The 21407-nt window shown below is 47.7% G+C and overlaps 1 protein-coding gene across 3 annotated transcripts in view; it reads right to left on the bottom strand.

Moving 5' to 3' along the window:
* Tcf7l2 (transcription factor 7 like 2) overlaps positions 1 to 21407 on the bottom strand; it is a 188196-nt gene that overhangs the window by 166013 nt on the left and 776 nt on the right. For all 3 annotated transcript variants that reach the window (XM_042056047.1, XM_038318381.1, XM_038318391.1), the window contains exon 3: positions 9776 to 9844. In XM_042056047.1, coding sequence (XP_041911981.1) covers positions 9776 to 9844 — 69 coding nt within the window. The remainder of the gene's footprint in view (positions 1 to 9775; positions 9845 to 21407) is intronic.

The raw sequence follows: 21407 nt of genomic DNA, 5'->3' as shown, positions 1-21407 counted from the left end.
GAAAAACCCAGGAAAGAACATCAAGTTGACAGAAAGTTTGAATGCCTGGCTCAAATTATTCAGTAAAAGATGAGACACAAGTTATTATTGCCTTTCTATGTTATAAAGGGGCTATTATTTAAAAATCTGGACAAATTGCCTTTTCGAATGCACACAGACCTACTTGAATCTCACTCACAAGTTATTTCCTTTCTGCTCAGCTGGATGTGGTTTGGGTCAATGGTTGATGAATTGGTTTGTTTGTCTGTCTGTGGCAGGATCTCATGTAGCCCATGTTAACCTTGAATTCGCTTGGCAGCTGAGGAGGACCTCTGCCTTCTGAGTGCTGGGGACACAGGCCATCGATGCATGCAGTTTATACCGTGCTGGGATTGAACCCATGTCCATGCAGGCTAGGCAAGCGCGCAACCTCCTGTCCACTTACTGCTTCTCCAACTACTGGGACACGGATCTGAGCCAAACACAATGCCAGCCTCTAGAAAGGGCCTGCCTGCTTATCAAATGTCACAGAGTTGAGGAAGAATCCTTAAGTGACATGAGACAAATGCAAACGGCAGCTAACAGGAGCCATAAATCTATGTTACCCAGTGAAGATAGCCAAGGCTATCAAATTCATCATGTGTGAGGCTCTTGACAGCAAATAAAAAATATACACTGTGTGTCAGGAGAAGCCAGACTCCAGACCTGCAGACAAGGAGCAAAGACAGGAGCTTGCATGCAGCAAGCACCCTCCTCTGCAGCACCACAACACCCAGCCCATGCCAAACCCTTCCCATTCTGTATCAACAGCCTTCAGGAAACCACCTCAGGTGCCACCATTATCCCCACTTTACAAATCAGGAGAGGGAAGCTTGGCATGCCCGAGACTCAAACCCAGGCTGTCTATACTACTCCACCCTCAATGCCCACTAATTCTTCTGTTCCCTAAAAATGCAAAGGCAGTGGGGGCAGGGGGCTACTGCAGCATCAGTCAGTGGAAGGGCACACACATTAAACTCTTACACCAGGCCAGTGGTTCCTACCCAAAGGTGACTTTGACCCCCAGGAAGCACCAGATCATTTCTGGGAGTACTTTTAGTTACCATGCTTCTGTTGAGAGCTCTGTTGAGGCCAGAGATGGTAACAGGATAGTTCTCTGCACCAAAGAACCACCTGGATCAAAGTATCATCAGTCCTGAGGCTGAGACACTGGGCTGTGCTGCCCCATCCCATCTGCCACTCACCCCATCCCTTACATCCAAAAACAAACAACCAATGCAGACAGGGCCGTTTGCAGCCCAGCCCTCAGCCTGCATGGAAACTGGTATGACCAATGCTTTTCCAAACACATGCCTCAAAGCCAAGGTTCTACTAGGTTGCTTGAAACAGCCCACACATCTGATACTGGTGTTTCTTTCTATAAGAAGATACACAGTACAGGTAGCTACTTTGAAACTTTCTTTCCATTCTGATTAAGCACTAAACTCACTGCCAAGCAATGGTTTGGGTAGGACCCTGTAGAATCCTCCATCAGGACCCTCTGGAATAAGACTGCTGCCAGCAATGAGAAGCCAGAAAAGGGGGGGGGAAGAAACAGCAGCCACTTATCTGCTTGATTAGGACTTGATACCAGCTGTCCCAATCCAACTCCAGAAACCAAGTGTCAGGCCTGATAAAAAGCCATTAAGAAAGTTCAGTGCTCAGCTAAACAGCTCCCAAAATTGTCAAGGGCTTTATAAAAACATAAATACCATAAAGCAAAACATAGAAACTCTCTTATATTGAGACAATGTAGCCAGCTGCCTGCCACAGACCAGACCTCCATATGCGCTCACGGTGGCGCATAAGGGGACACCAGGACAGCTGGCGAGACACTTGTTTTCACTTTCTGGCCAAGGACGATTAGAACTGTGCCCATCCTCTCCATAAACACACGCTGGTCTCTCACCGCCTCACAATAGGCAGCCCGAGTTCAGCCTCAACAGGTGTGAAGGCCATGTCACAAGGAGAGCAAGAAGAAGTTGAAAGCCATGGGGGAGCAGAGCACGGGGAAGCCAGGCTATTGCATCTGGCCAGCTTAAGGCAGCTGACGTAGAGTCAAGACATTAAGTTGTACTTTAAAAAAACAGGCATAGGTGCTGGAGAGAGATGGTTGCTCTTGGGGAGGACCCAGGTTCGGTTCCCAGCACCCATACTGTGGCTCACAACCATCCACACTCCAGTTGTGGGGGACCCAAGGTCCTCTCTGAGTGCCATGGGCACCAGGCATACAAATAGTGCATATAATCTAATATTCAGGCAAGACACTCTTGAAAATAAAGCTCTACTAGGACCCTCAAGTCTTGCCTGCTTCCCACCAAAGTGTCGGACCCTGGGAAAGTGAAGCCTGGTGTTTCTCTGCATCACTCCCTTTCCTGACCCATCAAAACTGACGCTTCTTCTCTATTCTAAGAGTAGGCCGGGAGATGATATCAGCTTTGGCTAGTCTGAAAAATGCATGCCAAGCCCAGCTTCAGATCAACAGAATCCAGACCTGTATTTCAGCAAGACCTATCGTGGCTGCCAGTGCCTCTGCTCTACTTCCCAGACCATGATACCACCTCTCCCCACAGACTATAACCTAGGAGACAGTGCTCACCACAGGTTCCCTGTTCATGGCGCTTTCTAAAACAGACTCTTAGCATCCCACAGACCCCAGCCATCTGCAGAACTCCAAATGCAGACAGCCTCTTTCCTCCGTGCGGGAGAAGTCAAGTTCAAAGCAAGCAGCCACCCTCCCACAGCCCCCCGCCAAAAGGGGTCTTGATGCAACTCTCCTCCACCACAAAGACTATAACGTGCACAGCTCTGTCCTGAGAAGCCACGTGCCCACAGCTACTGTAAACTCCAGGATAGCAAGGCCAGAGAGCGCCTCTGCTGTGCCTCACTCCAGTCACCTGGGAGGCTATCACCAGAAATGCTAGACCGGGCAGACACCCAGGGGATGCTAACTGAGGTGTCTAGGTCAGGTGTCTGGGTCCTGTTCTCAACACTTCCCTGTGATGCGCTGCCAGAGCTGGGAACCACTGCCTTGGAGCCACGGTTCTCCATCAACCCAGAGAAGGGCCCCAGCTTTGCCCATTAACGTGGTTAAACTACCAATACAGGTGCCAATCCCAGCATTACAGAGCATGAGCCTGGGACGCGATCCCAGTCTTCTTGAGCTCTCCAAGATGTTCCCAGGAGATAGCGGCTCAAATTCAGGACACACTAACCTAGTCCTACAGAACAGGAACCTCCAGCGACAAGCACCCAGAACATGTTTGCAGCACAGGTCCCGTGGGCCATCTGTACAGTCTAGGAAGCTGGATGGCAGCCACAGCCTCGAAGACAGGCCAGCCCTCGATTTAGTCTTTCCAGTGCTGGGAACCCAACCCGAGGCCTGCTCTCCACCTCTGAGGCGCATCCTTGGCCTTGAGCATGGGTTATGAACCTATGCCAGCAGCCTTGCTCCAGTCACACCGGCCTGGGTTGGAATCCTGGCTGACCATGGGAAAAATAACATGTCAGGTGTCTACTTCCTCATTTGCAAAATGGGGTAGTGACGATAACAACGGCAACTCTGCCACTCAAGCTCCCCTCCACGCACCAGTGAGAAATCAATGAACAACCCACAGACAGCACTCAACACTTGACCCAGTGCGCCAGAACTCAATAAACGAGCTATTATTATTGTCATTGTTGTCGCCTCTGACCCCACACCAAGCACCTCATTGTCCCAGCTGCTCTTTCAGAACCAAATGCCCTCTTCACAGAAGCTTGGGCAGAAAAGGCCTCCCAGCCGAAGCTCACTGAAATCGAACTGTAGTCTGCCCTCAGTCACAGGCGAAGACACTATCAGAAGCCTCTAAGGCGGCCCTTCCAACCTTTGGTAGTTGAAAAATCTCAATTCTGACTAGAGATGGAACCACCCCCGTCCCCAGAATGGGCGAGGCCCTGGGTTCGATCCCCTGAACCATGAGTAACCAGCAATGATCATGGCGATGACAACCACTCTTGGACGAGTCTTGGACTAAGCAGGAAGTCTATCAGTTAGAGCAGTGGTTCTCAACTGTGAGTTGAGAGCCAACGACCCTTTCACAGGGATCGCCGAAGACCATCGGAAAACACAGATATCGACATTACAATTCATAGCAAAAATTATAGTTGTGAAGCAACAATGAAAATAATTTTATGGTTGGGGGTCACCATAACATGAGGAACTGTATTAAAGGGTCACGGTGTTAGGAAGGTTGAGACGGCTGGGTTAGAGCAAGGTATGGCACTTAGACGACAGTATCTGGGTCTGGTAAGACGGCTCAGCAAGTAAAGGTATAGATGTCACTAGCATGACGAACCAAGTTCCATCCCCAAGACTACACACACACCAAAACACACACCAATTCAACACAAAAAAAACAGACAATTTTAACAGTGTTCAAAACAGCACAGAAGGTAGCCAAGAACGAGGGGTTTTTGTCTGTTTTACTCAAAAATAAATTCCCAATGAAGGAAACTCCTAAAGGAGCGAGCGGGCAGGCGGACACTCGCCTGCCTCAGCCAGCCTCTCAAGTGGTCTTCGTGGAAGTGGAGGCGGTGCACTCTCACGTCTAATGCAAGTGCTTACGCCAAGCCGTGAGCGTGGAGGCCAGGCCTGATGCACCTCAGGAAGTTAGGTGTTCAACACAGTCATGAGTAGTAGTGAATTCTAGACCAGCCAGAGCCACATGAGACACTGTCTCAAGATTAAAAATAATAATAATGGTTTGATTTCTTTTTTAGCTCAAACGGACTGATTTTAGGGAATGTTTCCACTTAGCCCCACTCTGCACATCTATATGAAACAAAAGGCAGGAAACAGAGTAGGGGAGAGGACGGATTAAGAACACAACAGAGGCCAGGCAGTGGTGGCACATGCCTTTAATCCCAGCACTTGGGAGGCAGAGACAGGTGGATCTCTGTGAGTTCAAGGCCTGGTCTACAAGAGCTAGTTTCAGGACAGGTCCCAAAGCTACAGAAAAACCCCATCTCAGGGGGGAAAAACCCACAAAACACACAAACCAAAAAAAAAAAAACCAACCCACAGTGGAGACCAACATCAGAACCCCAAATTAGGGGAAAACCAGGAACCCTCACACACACATTGCCACCTCATAAATTCTGAACAGATCTTCTAATACTAACCTCTAGGCATCTTCATCACGTGGGCAGAACGAGGTGTTCCAGCCACATGTTTATGGGACAAGACACCCTTGGGGTGAACAAGCTTTTCATGCCTGCTTTGTCTCCAGACAGCACCCAGGCTCTGGAAGGGGGTCCTGGGCGCCCCAGTGAATCCCTGTTGAGGAGGTATAGAACTATGGGCCTTGGGAAGCTCACACAAGATCTTGCAAGTTTAACAAGAGAGAAAGCAAAAATCATGGCAAAGTCTCCATCCACCGCTCAGCTGTGCAAACAAACAAAAAGGCCCATTTCTCCTGGATCCTCTCCTAGCTGTCTTTGGCCACACACACGAGCATGCACATGTGTGTGAGTGCGTATGTACACACACAGAAACCCCTTCGAATCTCCAAAGAGAAACAACCACGAAAGGTCGACACAGTTTGTTTTTGTTGGGTGCAGTGCTTTTTCCCCTGAATCACATCTGACTTCATGTTAAAACATCAACCTTTGGCCAAAACACTCTTAAAAACAAAGCTTAATTGGTTTTCAAGTAGCCCTTCAGAGAGCCCAGGGAAAGACCTCACGTAGGTCTGTCTCCCTCCGCCTTGGTTACAGAACTTCTCTTGGAGGCTGCGACCATGATGGGAGTAGGAATGTTGGACTGGGTCCCTTTAGGAAGAGGCTACAGAGATGCCCAGCTGTGCACAACCACCTGCAGGCCATTCCCGGGAGGCAGCTCGGGTCTGCACATTTGCACAGGGTTCACCCTCCTAAGTCAGCATGAGTCCTTGACGCCATTTAACAGAGATGGTGGAAGAATTTGGGTCCTAAGAGCTGGGAGCAGAGGCCAAACTCCCACATGATGAGGTGACCCATAAGAGCATTCGCAAGTAGCCTCTGACCTGATAAAGATCACTATGTCACCGCTCCCCTCAAATATGCCACTCACACTCCCCACAACTAGTGACCATACATCTCAAAGATGACACTCAACAGTCCCCGGGGAGGCTTCTGGCTATAAAAGATCAATGCAAAGCTACACATGCACACCAACACCACCCCAAGGTGTATTTGCTAGCGTAGGACAACAGGCGCAGATACCGCCGTTCCTCCAAAAGAAATCCAAAGCAACTAGTCCCGAATTTGGGATAGCGTAAACCTGGAAGCAACCAAGCATCCAACAACACAGAACAATATTTACTGTACAATTCCATTTTAAAAAAAAACAAGTTAAAGGAATCTACTGTTGGAATTGTAGCCACAGGTTGGAGAGAGAGGAAGCCACAACGCTGGGAAAGGGGAAGAACAAGGCAGACTTAAAGAATATTTCATCAGAGGGTAGCAAGCTTCAGCCCGGTTCCAATTCCAACCAGTGTTTGTATTTATAAATAAAGCTTTATTGGAACACAGCCATGCATTTCCCTCATATTTCTCTCAAGATGCTTTCAACCCAAAGTAACATTAAGTTAGCCAGACTGACTACATAGCCTCAAAGGCTTAAACTACGCACAAGCCCCCATGCACGCACTGATGTTGGTGGGGCCTCTTGGGTATTCTCACATTTGTAAGTCCATGCGGACTGTGCTGTGTGGTTCAGTGGTACTTTTAAAAAGCCAATGGTATGGATGTTGCTCAGGGAACAAGCTCACACTCAACATCCAGGAGGACCTGTGTTCCATCACCGACACACGTGCACGCGCACACACAACAGAATTTAGTAACAATTTATTATCACTGCTAATAATAACCCATGCAGTACATATATTTATGCCCTTTTAATTTTTAGTTCAGTTATACTGTGTTCTCGGTCATTCTCACTGCCCTTGTCATTTCAGAACCAAGGAGGGCTAGAATGGAACCAAAAGTGGGAAGTGCCCAGCACAGCGACTGTCACTGGGGGGGACAAAGCGATAGGTCCATGGAATCACGGGGAGGCCATTCACACCCATGGTGAGCTTGGCTGAGTGCTAAGATGACAGAAGGGGTGGGGAGGGCGGGCAGGAGGAATGAACCTCATGTGATGCCCGGTGTCATAGTACCAGGTTATTTTAGGATGGAGCTTGGCGGAGAGCAGCAAGCTCAGCTCCTCCTGAAATACAGTATTTGTTAAGGTTCAGCCAGTTTTAAGTTTCCAGGGAAGAAACGGCTGCCCCAGCATCACACTGGATTTAAGCTTGGGATGAGAGAAGGCCAGGTCGGTTTTTCTGTGTGCCAGGATGCTATCCCCCCACCCCCCGCCCAGGGTTCTGTCCCCCACCCCAGGCTGCTGTCTCCCCCACCACCACCCAGGGTGTTGTCCCCCACCCCAGGCTGCTGTCTCCCACCCCAGGCTGCTGTCCACCCCCTCCCCCGCCCAGGGTGTTGTCCCCCTCCCGGGCTTCTGTCTCCCCCCCCAACCCAGACGGCTGCTGAAACACCCAGAGAATTCAGAGAACAATCTTATTCTGTCTGAGCTTTGCCTTTTTTTCCCTCTGCTTCTTTTGTTTTGTTTTTGACCATTTATCCTTTGATGATCACGCTAAAACTACAGCTAGCTGCCATTTGGCTTGGCCTTGTGTTGGTCGAGCAGACGCTGAGGGAGAATGGACACTTTTGAAAGCATACTGCTAGGGCTCCAGTAAAATGTCCCTCTGTTTGCCCACACAGGCATCAGGCCTCAGCAAACAGAAGCAGAAGAGAACAATACTACCTGTTCATGGAGGAACAGGGATGGTTTCAGTCCTTCAAACAATAAGCTCTGTAATTCACTCCATCTTCCTCCTGAGAAAGGGCTTCACATGGCCCACATCGTGCCAGGTGGTTTGGAGTAAGACGAACTGCGCCTTCAAACAAGGGACACTTCAGCGCCGGTGTAAAGATCCAACAGCTGGGCTGGTCTCGGGCTGGTCTCCCAGTGACATGGCCCCAGCCAGCCTTTCCACACCAAGATAAGGATCACTGTCCTTTTCAGTCTTGACAATTCCCACACCCCGGGCAACAAGAATTTCCAGCCCTCCTGTGCTGGAGTAGGCCTCCCTAGGCCTGGGGACACTCTGGTTATCCACCCATTCACCCAGAGCTGGGGTTTAGACTTGCTCTCTAAGCAAGCCCTGAGTCTAAAATGTTTTCCAAAAGCAAGGCGTACTGGGCCTTAAAAGGAAGCAACTTCCAACAGGAAGTGTGCCAGAAAGAATCGGAGCTTCATGCTCATCACACACAGCACTTCTGAAAATATCTGGGTGTGGAGGGATTACAGTCGAGAGACATACTCTACCCTGAAGAACACACAATCAGTACCTTACCCAAGCACAGAGTAGACTCAATATTGCTAGGCACAGTTGCTGTAGCCTTGAAATGAATGCCAAAAGACTAGGAACCAACCACATTTTTGAAAGACCTATTCACTCATGCCTCTCGCTGGAGGGAAGTTCCATTCACCTGGGGCAAATGGCTATTTCAGAGTAATATGGAGGCTGAAGCAGATTTGAAATGGCAAAGTTAAGAAAACACAGGAGGATGGGTGGGAAATCGGAGTTCCATCAGGCCACCCAGGTACACACACACACACATGTACACATGTGTATTTATATGTACCCTCACACACCTATGTCCATACACGGTACACTCAAACATGTATACCTGCACACATGTGCATTTGCATACATGCCCATACTCATCTGGACATAGGCACGCATGTCCACAAGCACAAACACACTCACACCATCCTGTAAAGGCTTCCTCCCAAAGAGCCAGCAGGAAGGGGGCATTCACCAAGTCAACAGCAACCTAGGAGACCCTAAGCCAGACTTCCGCTCCCAGCCAAAGCTCTCAAAAGCCTCCTTGCTGAGGGTTAAGCAGAACACTCAAGGTGTGGGGGTACGGTGAGGGACACCATGAGACATCCCTCATAGCAAGTCCAGGCCGCCCGACAAAAGCGAGTTCGTCTGCCTGACTCCGCCGCGGCTGTTTGCTGGCTGCTGTTCAGCCCCATGTCTCTATTAGTCTGGGGTTTGTTTAGCCTTTGGATTTAGAAGGATGGAAGTACTACGTGAGCAGGAAACAGGACACTCATCAGGAGCTGGGATCTGTCGCCTTTCCCTTCCAATACTTCTCATGTCGTATATCAAGAGGCCCCAAAGAAATCAACATTTCAGGACGATCAGGTCGAAAGTGGTACTCTTGGCACCATTTGCCATGATTTTGATCCCCAGGCAACAACTCTCCCTGGCTGTCACATGGCCTCCTCACCAGCTTCCTCTCTCAATTCGCCAACCTGCTTGACTCCCAATGCAAGGCCCTTCCTTCTGTAAAATGCATGCAGTAACCACAACCGACGTGTGGTCTGAGCACCCACAATGCCTGATCCAGACAGTCTTAGACAACACAGACTGATCACTCTTTTCATATCTTTCAATCATTCAGCAACATTTCTTCTGTTCTTCACTTCCCACCTCCCTCAATGATTCAAACCACCACCACCTCATCATCATCATAATGACATCACCATCCTCATCACCATCATCACCATCATCATCACCATCATCATCATCATCTGGGTGGGGGAGGCAGAGAATAAAAAGACACAAGAGACCTACACATTGGTAAATCAAGCTTCAGAATCTCTTGCGCCTCCTACCTGAATTGCAATCTGGTGTTCAATCGTTTTGTACGCAGAGTAATGAGTGCTGCCGGATTGAAAATGGAGCTGTAGGAAGAAACCAAATCAAAGCGTTCTGCTCACGTCACAGACTACAAGGAAACATCTTAAGCAGTTCATGAATAGCAGACAAACCTCCCTGGACCGAACAGCCGCCCTGGCGTTCAGTCGAGACCTGAGGATTTGCATCATTATGGAGGAGAGGATCACACTCATCTGAACTGTTGCTTTTGTTTTTAGTTTTGGTTTTTGTTGTTTTGTTTTGTTTTGTTTTGTTTTAAGCACCCATTCAAAAATCGAAAAGGGGAGGAGGAGGAGCAGGAATGACACAGAAAGCAGACTGAAGCCCATGAAGACACAGAGGAAGTCGGTGGGTGCTGAGCAGAAGGCTAAGGAAAACTTAACGGGGTGCTGCAAAAGTTGGCGACACACAGGCAAGAGTGAAGACAGAGAGAGCGCTGTGAGCAGCCACTGATCTGCAAGGGCAAGCCCCACCCCCCCATATCTCTAACAACTGAACCCTGGCTCTCAGACAGAAATCTATTTCTGGGAAAACAAATGTCTCTACGGAATTCGGGGGCCACCCAGCACCTTATACATTCTTTCACCGTGACTAAGCCGTAGAGTCTAAGGCATCTCCACAACCGGCACTCTACTGATCTACACCTCCCCCAAAGGGAGCCAAGCATAACCCAAGAGCCCCAGGTCGGGAAGGACGACCTCTCAGTGAATCTCTGCCTTAGTCTGAGGACCATGGCTCTCAACTTAGGGTTTCCCTCTACAGCCATCCCCATCCCCCCACTGTAGAAGTGAAAGTCCCTACAAAAACACAAAGACTCCTCCCCAAATCCTCCTCCTCCCAAATGATGCGTGTTACCCTTAGTATGCTACCCACTGGGATAAACAGGCACCAGGGTTGAGACATTTGATAATTGACCCAATAATCACAGAGGGGGTCTTGGCAGGTATCTGAAATGCATTCCTTACTCAGACAGATGAGGAAGCTTCCAACGACCAAGAGAGATTCCCTGCCTACCCACTCCAACAGGCAAGTCTGGGGTACCTTCTCCAAACACTTGGCTCGACATCTAATTATTATCTTTATCCCCAGAAACTATAACCATGACTGCTTCCAAACTAAGTTATCAGAATCCTTCTGTGCTTCAAGTACCATTGGGGCTGCAGCAGAGTTTTAAACTCAATTAATTTGTTATCTTTTTCCTTGGAAAGAAAGTCATTCAACAGGATCTGTTAGCGCTTTTAAAAAGGAAAAAGATCCCCCATAAATTCTTAACTAAAATGTAACAACACTGTAATAATGCAGTCTAAACTCACATTACTCAAAATGTAATATAAAAGTACCCATTTTTAGTATACAGTGGACTTGAATGGGATCTCAACAGTTACCCCCCCCCCCAAAAAAAAAAACTCTAAAAGCTGCCGGGTAGTAGTGATGCACACCTTTAATCCCAGCATTTGGGAGGCAGAGGCAGGCAGATCTCTGAGTTTGAAGCCAGCCTGGTCTACAAGAGCTAGTTCTAGGCCAGGCTCCAAAGGCTACAGGGAAACCCTGTCTCGAAACAAACAAACAAACAAACAAAAACAAGTAAAAACCTAAAAATTATGTATATTTTTTGTAACAAAACATGGTGATCAGATTAAAAGAAGACAAACTAAAGTTGGGCAAAAATAACAATAATCTCTCTGCATGCCAAAGCAGAGCAGTAAACCACTCCCCTCATACAACTTACTATGGACAAAGTAAACTAAGCCTCCATGCACACAGCCCTCCCCCCACATTCAAGGAGCCCATCCAAAGCAATTGGCTCAAAAAGAAAGGTGTGTCTGTCTGTGCCCTTTGTCTTCCAACCACCCACCCCAGTCAGGGAAGCCGGGATCTCACTCATTATTGGGACAATTTTCCACCATGTTAAAACAACTTTTGTGTGGGGGACAGGTTTCTTTGCGAGTTTGGAATTCCTTGCGAGGGAACAGCTCTTGTCTAAGAGGAGGGTCCTCTCTCCTCAGCAAAGCAGGCAACAGTAACAACTTGGTCCTTCCTTTCAAGGGTTTTATTCTCCTCTTTTCCAATTGCCCAATTCAGAGCTAATGGAAACTTGTCCAAGCTTCTGTTCCCACAAACCCTGCCGAGCCCCAGGCAATCTGTACTCAGGGTAACCACAGGAATCTTATATTGTCAATTAAAACTGAATGGACACCTGATAGCTTCGGATATGCCGTGGAAAATAATTTCATGTAGTCATCGTCTTATGAATAAATTAATGAAACTGTGACTCTGCCAAACGCAATTTTCACTTGTCCAGTTCCATTCTTAATCCTTGCATTCATCACCTTCCCATAAAACACCAGTGAGCCTGGAGTGAATGCAGCAATTAAAAGAGTAAAAATACACACACACACACACACACACACACACACACACACACACGTGAAAGTTTCTAAAGACACTAGCAGGGAAGCCTGAATCAAGAACCAATTTACCTCCAGTTAAGCTGCCTGCACAGGAAGCCTGTGTGGGCGTACATTCACCCCCACACCGTTTTTACACCTCCAAACAATGTAACTTCCTTAGGGTATATCCAGCAGTGCAGAATCCTCTTCCCCACTCCCAGCCCCAGCCAGGGCAAAAGGCTCCCTCAGTACATAAGATTTCTCCCAGCCACCAACCATTGTGTCCTAGAGAATTCAGAACCCAGGCTACCTCCAGCCAGAGCAAAGAATACCAAATGTTTTTGTTTCTCCTTGGGGTTTCTACCCTCGCTTTCCCCAAAAATCCTTTTCTGAAACACAGGCTCTAACGAGCGTATTTTTTGCTTCCCTATAAATCATGAAGCGGCCTTGTTTGTTTACGGCCCAGCTTCTTAAAGATATAATGCAGATGTTCCATAAGAACTTGGCACTCCAACCCGAAGCAGCTCCTGGTTTCCTGCCTCTGCCTCCCACCCCACTGTAAGAAAGGAGAAAACAAAGCCTGTTTAGGCCTCTGTGTTTTGAGGGTACATGAAGACAGAGGTCCAGGGCAAGATGGCTTATGCCTTATCTGAGATTAAAAATGTTTAACCCATTTTGCATAGGTCACCTGGAAGGTTCCAAGTCACTTCCCCAGACCATCTCTGTGGCTTCCTTATGTGTGTGTGTCTGGTGCTCAGGATAATAGCCTCGCCCCTTGGACGGTCCAGGGTGCCAGCAGATATGGTTCCTTCCTTCCCTCCTAGGAAGCCCCACAAAATAACACCTTCCCTTCCTAAGTCACACAGTCAGACACCCCTCCCTATTAGAGCACCCAAGCAGCCAGGCCCCCTCTTGTCCAAAAGAGTCAGGAAGAGGCAAGAGTTTAGGCAAATGCTTGCAACACTCTATGTCTGCTTCCCTTATTACCCTATCTTGATTCCTCTGGCTTTATTTCTAATCATTACCACTGACTCTAAATTTGATGCTTCAGATACTGGAGATCAGAGATACCCGGGGATAGAAGAGGAAACGGCCTTTGTCAACCACAGGAATCTCATGCTCCAAGCCACAAACAAAACAGCAGTCCTCCAATGGGGAGAAGAGGAACTTCTGCACCGTCCACGTGACTTAAGGGATGAGGCGGGGCACAGGCTTACTTTTCAGTTTTATGAATCACCTGGCTGTCTCATATCTATCTGTATGCACGTGTGCACACGCACGCTTGCATGCATACACACGTGAGCACACACACACACACATGCACGCACACATGTATGCACGCATGCACTCACTCATCCATTTCCTAAGCAACTTGGGTTTTCTTGGGGTCTTGGTCTATTTTCCTTCTACCTTTTTCTCACTTGAACTGTAATTTCACATCACCAGTTCTTAAATGTTTTTTAATAGCTTATCTGAGACCTTGTCTTAGGTCCTCATCCTTTTGGGGAGACCGAGGCAGGAAAAAAAAAAGACTACTCGTATGTCCCACAAACACGCTCCATCCCATCACAATGACTGGGGCTTTTCACTCAATGGAAAATAGACTCTTGCCCAGAACTTGGGGTGACTGCCACCCATCCTGACATTCTGATACTGTCTGCTTAAAAAGTGCCAGAGAAGTCTCACACAGCGGGGGTGGAGGGTGGGGAGTGCAAACAGGGATGGCTAGTAGATTCCTGGGTTTACAATCCCTGCGGAGATCCAGACAGAGAATCTTTGCAACACCCTAAAACCACCGTCTAACAAAGGCAGTGCCTCCTCACTTCCTGGTATTCTACCACAGGAAAACACAGGCCACAGAACGCACGCCCTCAGACCTTAGAACGGGCTCTCCCTCTGTCCCATTGATGGTTCCAGCGCATGTCTATTTACCCTCATTAATGTCTTTCTTTCTTTTTGTTCCCCAATTTTCCTCAACCTGAAACCCTAAGCTATGAGTCAGACGTGGGTCATTAACTTTTACAGCTTTCATACACACCCACCTACTCACATTTGGGGAAAGAAGTATTGACTCGCAACATTGCCTGAGACCAAAATCCTCTAAAAGGAAGCAAGGGGGAGGGGGCGGGAGAATGGCTTCAAGAAAGTTTTCTCTGCGCTCTACCGGGGGGATGCTCCCTTCATTGTTTTTCTCCTGGAGCTAGAATCCCTGGCAAAGAAAGGCAGGGGCTGAGCTTGGTGCTGATAGCTGTAGGCTCTCCTGGGTTGAGGAGAGACTCGTTGGTGTGCTTTAAACATCAAAACATAATTAAAGTTCTTCATCTGGGAGGGAAGCTGAAGCCATGGTTCCAGCACACAGGGGCACGTGGGCTGAAGTGCTGAAGCATGTTCTTAACACAGCAGTTTCCATTAACACTTGCTGCAGAACACCCGCAGAACGATGCGCCGTCGTCCCAAAGTTAGAACTCATAATGAGTTAATTGGCATTAATGTGGCTCTCCTGCGTCCTTGCAGGGGTATGCCATGGCGCTTCCCCGGCTCACTCACGCTGACAGGACAGCAACACAGTGCCTCTGTCTCACTTTCTAAAACAAACAAACCCACCCAAAGACACACACAGATCCTCTCAATTTTTTCAAGCATTTTTGCTAATATATTTAGTACATCATAATTGGCCAGTAACGGGGGGGGGGGGGAGAATCTAGTTATCTTCTCAGTAAGTATTTATGGCGTCACTCTCTACCATTCATTGTGCATTTTCGTAGAGGATCTCACTGTAGCCCTACATCTGCAATTCATTGACTTTACAATTTACCACATGTTGGGATGGGAGAGGTCTTAGCTCCATTTGAATCACTACACAAATATGCAAGTGATTTATCGGTTTTAAACTGGAGACTGCAAGAGAGGGACTCCGCTTTCCTGAGTATTACTTCTTCTGGCAGACCATGAACAATTACAGTGCGTACTAATTAAGCTCTGTAAACGTGCCGGGCCCTGCTAATGCCTACCAGGCCTCACATCTATTTTCATGATGCCAAACTTTGGCAGGCCATTGTTAACTCCTTCAGAACTGACATTACCAAGAGCTATGTCTTCCCACTGCAGGATGAACTATCTAGGGCCACTTCATTCGTGTGTGTGTGTGTGTGTGTGTGTGTGTGTGTGTGTGTATCACAACTGAATTACCCACACAAAATCAGATGTGCCCTAAGGAAGAAAAACCTATCCTGGGAAAAGCGGAAAAAACACCGTGCCTGATAACCCTTCAAAGATCCCACAGCCCAGTCCCTTGTAAGAGCTGTTAGGGGATTCACAGATCCCTAAGGGCTAGTAAGTTTCTGCATTCCATTGATTAGAAAATAAAACCTTTCAGCCTGGGTCTTTAAACTTGAGTTGGATTGGAGGGAAAGTATTTGTCTAGAAATGGTTGTATCATTCAGCGGTCCCCACACTTGCTTACACACACACACACACACACACCACACACAGCGGTGGCGGCGGCGGCGGCAGCAACAACAGCACTTCACCCAATGTTCGCCAAGACAATCGACTCTTTAAAACTTAGTTAAACCTTCTCTCACAGCTGGATCTGGACCTCAGATAATTCTCCAGCCAGACTCTCCACCTCCAGATGTTCGGGGGGTAACTGATAGGAAACATATTGGTTGCCAGATAGAACAGCATGGGTAAAGACAGGATTGCAGCCGGTCTCTCACTCCAGAGCAAAGCCATATAGCTCTGTAGGGTTCCACCCACTGTCCTCCTGTCCCACACAAGGCCCATTTTGTCCACCCCCTGCTCGTCAATACTTCTCAATCATTTACTCTGCACCTCTGGCTGGATACAGTTTCCACGGAGCAGTGTGCCCCTCCCCATCCCACCATAAACCTGTTTCTGTTTTGTTTTGCTTGCTTGCCTATTAAATTCTTCTCATAGGCCTTTCTCACTGTACCTCACTTCTTCCTAAGCCTTCGTATCAACCAGAACACTATACAATGTGTATATTTCCCCTTCTAGCCTAGTGGAACATCTTTTAAATGAAAGTACATTCTCCCATATCAGGTTTCTTTAAGTATTGTGGGAAATATGCACAGTATAGTCAAAGTGGTCTCCAGGAAAAGTGAGGGGATTAAGAGAGTAAAGAGGGGGAATCCAGAAGAAAAGGAGAAAGACGCAAACACCCCAAGCAACTTTGCTTTTGAAAAGAGCATTTAGAGTGGAGCCCCCTGAATTCCCATCCCTCAAAGTGCTCTTTATAAACGTATATAACAATAGCTTAGAGCAAAGAACAGGTCTGCTACCAAAAGAAGGGGATGCCTGTCTAAGTCAACGAGGACTGAAGAGGTATGGGGTGGGTGGAGGAGAAGGGAGAACAGCTTTTGCGATGCACCCCCCCCCATCTCATTGCTTATAATTAGTGAGAGAAATCTGAGCCACTGCCAATGTCTGCGGACCTTGAATATCATAAGGGCAACGTGGCGTCAAATATCTCAACATTCATAAGTGTTATGGGCTGCAAATAAAGCCCGTGGATTTATGACTCGGGGAGCTTGCCAGCAAAGGACTGGGGCACATGTCTTTCAGCAGGGCCCTGTCGGGGCGCAAGCTCGCCTTTGGTTGTAAAATTAACCATTTCCTTCACAAATGTGCTCAGTTATAAATTATAAATCCAAGCTGAAGATTTACTTACAAGGTTGCCAATTTCTACTCCCTAAAGAAACTCAGATACCCACCACACACACATACACACATACACACACACACACACCCCTAGAGAATCTTGGTCAGCTCTCCTTTTCAAAACACAAATGAGTCGGCAAAGCTATAAAAGTAGCCAAAGATATCATCAAATTCCACTCCCACCAAGACTAAAAATCTAGCTAGCACCTACTTCCTTGGAAGCTTATTTATTTGGCAACTCCGAGATTTTTTTTTAAGGGAGTAAATCATTCCCTGCCTTGTCTCCTCCCTGCCCCCAGTACAATGTCATCTACTTCCTGTGCAGGAGAAAGCATCTGCTAAATCCAGGTTGTCCCATACTTAACTGCCAATAAACCAACTTCCACATAACTTCCAGACAGCTGGGGGAAAGGTCCTCGGGAGTTTTTAGTCACGGTCCTAAACACGCGTCCAGACAAAAATTTGCAGCTGTCCTTTCTCTACAGTGCATTGTTAACGTGATTCGGGAGCCCCTGTTGTGTGACATCTGAAAAAAAAAAACGCAAAATCCTTCCTCTCCTCTCCCCTCTGTGCATGGGAGAGAGCAGGCCAGCACTTCTGGAATAGATGGTCTCTGAAGACACTTTCCCTATGCACCTGGGCACCTTGTGAGACGGGAGGTGCTCAGACCTTGAAAACACTTCTACCCTAATTTGGAAAAGCATAGCCTCTGGTATAATCATTAATTCCGCCCCCCTTTAAATGGCATGCAGAATTGCAGCCACCCGTGCCACTAACAGAGAATGCAGCTTTCTAGATGTCACTCTGGGAAACCTTCCTGTAACTTTTTCATAGCTTGCTACGAAACAGAAAGCCAGCCAACAGCCAGCAGCAACTCCAAAGGCAATCTCTCTCAGGAAAAAAAAATCCAGGTGGAGAACTCCAAACAAGAAACAGCACGGTTATTCTCCAGATCTTTTCGACATCTAAGATAAAGGACAGCAGTCAACGCTGGCTTCCCCTAAATGGTAGCAAAGATCTCCCCAAAATGATTCTCCCAAAACCCACATTTGTTTCTGGGGTTTCAGGAAGCCAAATTGCAAAGCACTAACATATTAGATTTATAATAACATGCTTACTGAGTGAACGCTGAGCCCAGACATTAAACCCTAACTTACAAGATTAGCATAGAAGACTTGGCTGCATTGAGATTAAAATCTAAACATGTCTGCCATAAATATTTCTGAAGGAGATGAAAACAATTAGCATAAATACGAGAGGAGGCTGAGAGCACCTGTTCTTTTTCAAGGCGATAAGCATTTTATTGTTCTCTATTTAAAATGTAATGACCTGTGTAATCACAGTAATATTACATTGTTATGGAGGGGCTTGGAATGTCACACTTTGAAAAGTGTTGTCAAAACAATCAGGGGTGAAGGTGGGGGGTGGGAAGACAACAGGGAAGGTCCAACCTTAACCCCTCACACACCAGGGTCTCAATCTTTTGTGTCAGGAAGGATTATGTTGTTTGAGAAAGTCGAAAACATCCATTTTTCGGCAAGCCGAAGGAAAAAAAAATTGCCGGGCTAAATAAAACCTCCTCAATGAACAGGCTCCCTCCCGGTTTCCTTGAAATGCTCCAAAATGAATTCAAGATGCTGTTACTTATCTCCTCAAGCTAGTAGCAAACAGTTGTACTGAAAAGCCAATGCTTTGGGCAGATGAAGCGCTGTGAGAATGCCCTGAAAATGCCACCTCACGCCTGTCGCAGTCCCTAGCACTGCAGGACTATTTCTTGCAAGCCAGGAGGAAAAACAGAAAAGTTAAACTCCCCTACCAAAGGACCTCAATCCTGTAACAGTATTCTCCAGAACACAGTGGTACCCGAATCATAATATTGGCACTTCCAGCCCTTGCCATGTACTTAAATAGACTTTTCATTAATGTATGTTTCTATCTGAATGTATCCTCTTCATAAGCCATTTCTACTGTTGTATCAAAGATTAAATTAACGTTCTAAGGAAATCTTTGTCATTTTAAAGTAAAAATCATTACTACCAGGCTTTACGGCTTCTTTGGTAATTAAAAGATTGTTCTAGAGATGATCTATTATTCATCAAAAGCCAATATAATGATACTCCTTAATTCTTCACATTCTTAAACAGAAAAGCAGAAACCGGGGTTCCAGTGAATCTGTTTTTTAACGGATTCGGCCCTTTGGCCAGTACTTGCTCACAAGTTACAGAAAATGTACCAAAAAGCGCCCTAGCCAGGAGGAAGGAGGAGAATGAATGAGCTTACCCTGAATTTGTGTTTACAACTCGTACACAAAACCAGACCCTAGGAAACCCTGAGAATTTCAGACCCGAGACCGCTGGCTGGCCTGTGTGTTACACCCGGGGCTGTATCGAATCTGGAATTGCAAGCTGGCCCAAGCATTCAAAGGCACTAGAGGGACATACAACCGCCTTGCAGCTCTTTGCCAACGCTCTGCTCAGCAGCCTAAATAAATAACTTCAATTTTGTAGCAGACAAGCTTATCCAGGTAAGGGAAAGAAAAGAAGCAGAGGCAGTGTACACAAAGATGTCTGATGTCTGACACGCAAATACTAACAGCCTACTGGGTTCAGAAATGCTTTCTCAGAGTCAATCTGATGTCACAGCACAGGGCCACCCGCTATGTCCACAATTAAAATAACTAGACGCTGTCTATTCCTACAAAGCCCACAAAGGGGGCCGTGGGTTGGGAGCCTTCCTTGTCTCCCCGGGAAATCATTTATTTGCCTTTAACAATTTCCCTGTTTCCTAATTACAGCACAACACAACTGTGTGGGTTTGAAGCGATGGTGTGGCCAGATCGCCAGCGGTCACGGACGTGCAGTTTGAAAAGGGTCAAGAAAGCCAACAAGCCTGCCATCAAAGCTCAATATTCAGATGGCCTTTCTAAGTGGATTTTAAAATAAAACCAAAGAGGTCTGCGTCCTAAGGAGGAGAGGAGGAGGGGGAGGAGGAAATTCCCAGGATTACTTTGGAATGTTGCTGGGTCTAGTTTGCTAACACTCCGATTCTTTAAGATCCCGTAAGCTACCAAGAAAAATACCAGGCGCTGCTTCCGAGGCCGCAGAGCAGCCTCCGGAAAGCGCGGGCCCTGCTGGGCGAGGTCAGGCTGTACCTCTGTCCCGGCTTCCAAGGAAGGCACGGGTGCTGGGGGGCTGGGGGCGGTGATTGTTTCTCTTTCTTAGGCACTAAAAAAAAAAAATTACCGGTCTAGCGTGCTCTTGCTATTCTGCCAGAGCCAAAGGGAAAGGGGGGGAAAAAAAGAAAAACAAAACAAAACAAGTTAAACTTGATAGTTAATATTTTAATGCTTAAAAACACTTGTAGATTTGTCTGACTCCAATCCCAGCTCTGCTCAATAGTGGGCACATTATTTCAGATTGCCACTTTGAATGAGCGAAAGAGGAAAAAGAAAACTAGTGTGTGTAAACACGAGGTAGGGACCACGGCCAGAGGTGCAAAGTGACAACCCCGGGAAGACAGGCACAAACCGGGCTGATGTGTCCAGAGCTCCGCAATCCAGGTTTTTCTTTTTTCTTTTTTTTTCAGGGGTGGAGGGGGGGAGCAGAGGACAGTGTGAGGGCAGGGGGCAGAGGCCCCGGGAGAACAGGAACAAATGTCTACGGTGGGTGCCGGAGGTGTGCCGGAGGTACACCGCAGAGAGCTCCCGAGGAGCGTGGCACCCCGCACTGCCCTGGGCCCCTCAAAGTTGGGAAGCCGATTCCCCAGAAAGGAAGGCATTCCCAAGTCTCCTACACCTCCTTGAAAATGCTCACCCTGGCCTCTGCCCCCTCCCCAGGGGCCCACGGTGAGGTCAGGAAAAGAAGGCCTCTACACCCCATCCGAAGACACCGAGTTTCCCTTGACACAAAAGTCCACTCAAAACAGGCCATCCTGACTACACATAAACCCAGAAGCCCTTCAAACCGGCCTTCCCAACACGCACAGCTCGCAGCTAGGTAGCGTGGGGCAGCCAAGCCCTGCCGGGTCTGCAGAGAAAAAAGCACGCCCAGGAACCCCGGGCCTGCGAGGGGACCAAGCCTGGCAAATGTGACCTTCCCGTGGAAGAAGGGGCCAGGAGGCCCGCGAGCCTACGATCACCACTAGAAAGCTACAAAAACGACCGGCTGGGGACAGCGCCGGGCGCTTCCGCAGGGTCAAGGCTGCGCACACAGCTAGCAGCGCCTGGAGCCAAAGGAACCGGGAATCCGCGCGGCGCGGCCCGGGACCGGCCTCCCAGCCAGCAACCAAGGGGTTAACCTGGGGAAAGCCCAAGACGCACAGAAGAGGGAAGGAAGAGAGGGAGAAGAAAGAGCCACACAGTCCTCTTCCCAGGGACAAGAAACAAACACCACTAAGCAAGGGGGAGGGGGAAGGGGAATCAGAGCTTTAAAAAAAAAAGGAAAAAAGAAAGGAGGAGGAAAAAGAAAAAGAAAAGGAAAAAAGGAGAAAGAAAAAACTAAAAGTTCAGATTGGCATC

This window comes from Arvicola amphibius, chromosome 1 (genome assembly GCF_903992535.2).
Source record: "Arvicola amphibius chromosome 1, mArvAmp1.2, whole genome shotgun sequence".
Classification (NCBI taxonomy): domain Eukaryota; kingdom Metazoa; phylum Chordata; class Mammalia; order Rodentia; family Cricetidae; genus Arvicola; species Arvicola amphibius.
Note: the sequence above shows the minus strand (reverse complement) of the source record. Positions and strands in the feature narration are given on the sequence as shown.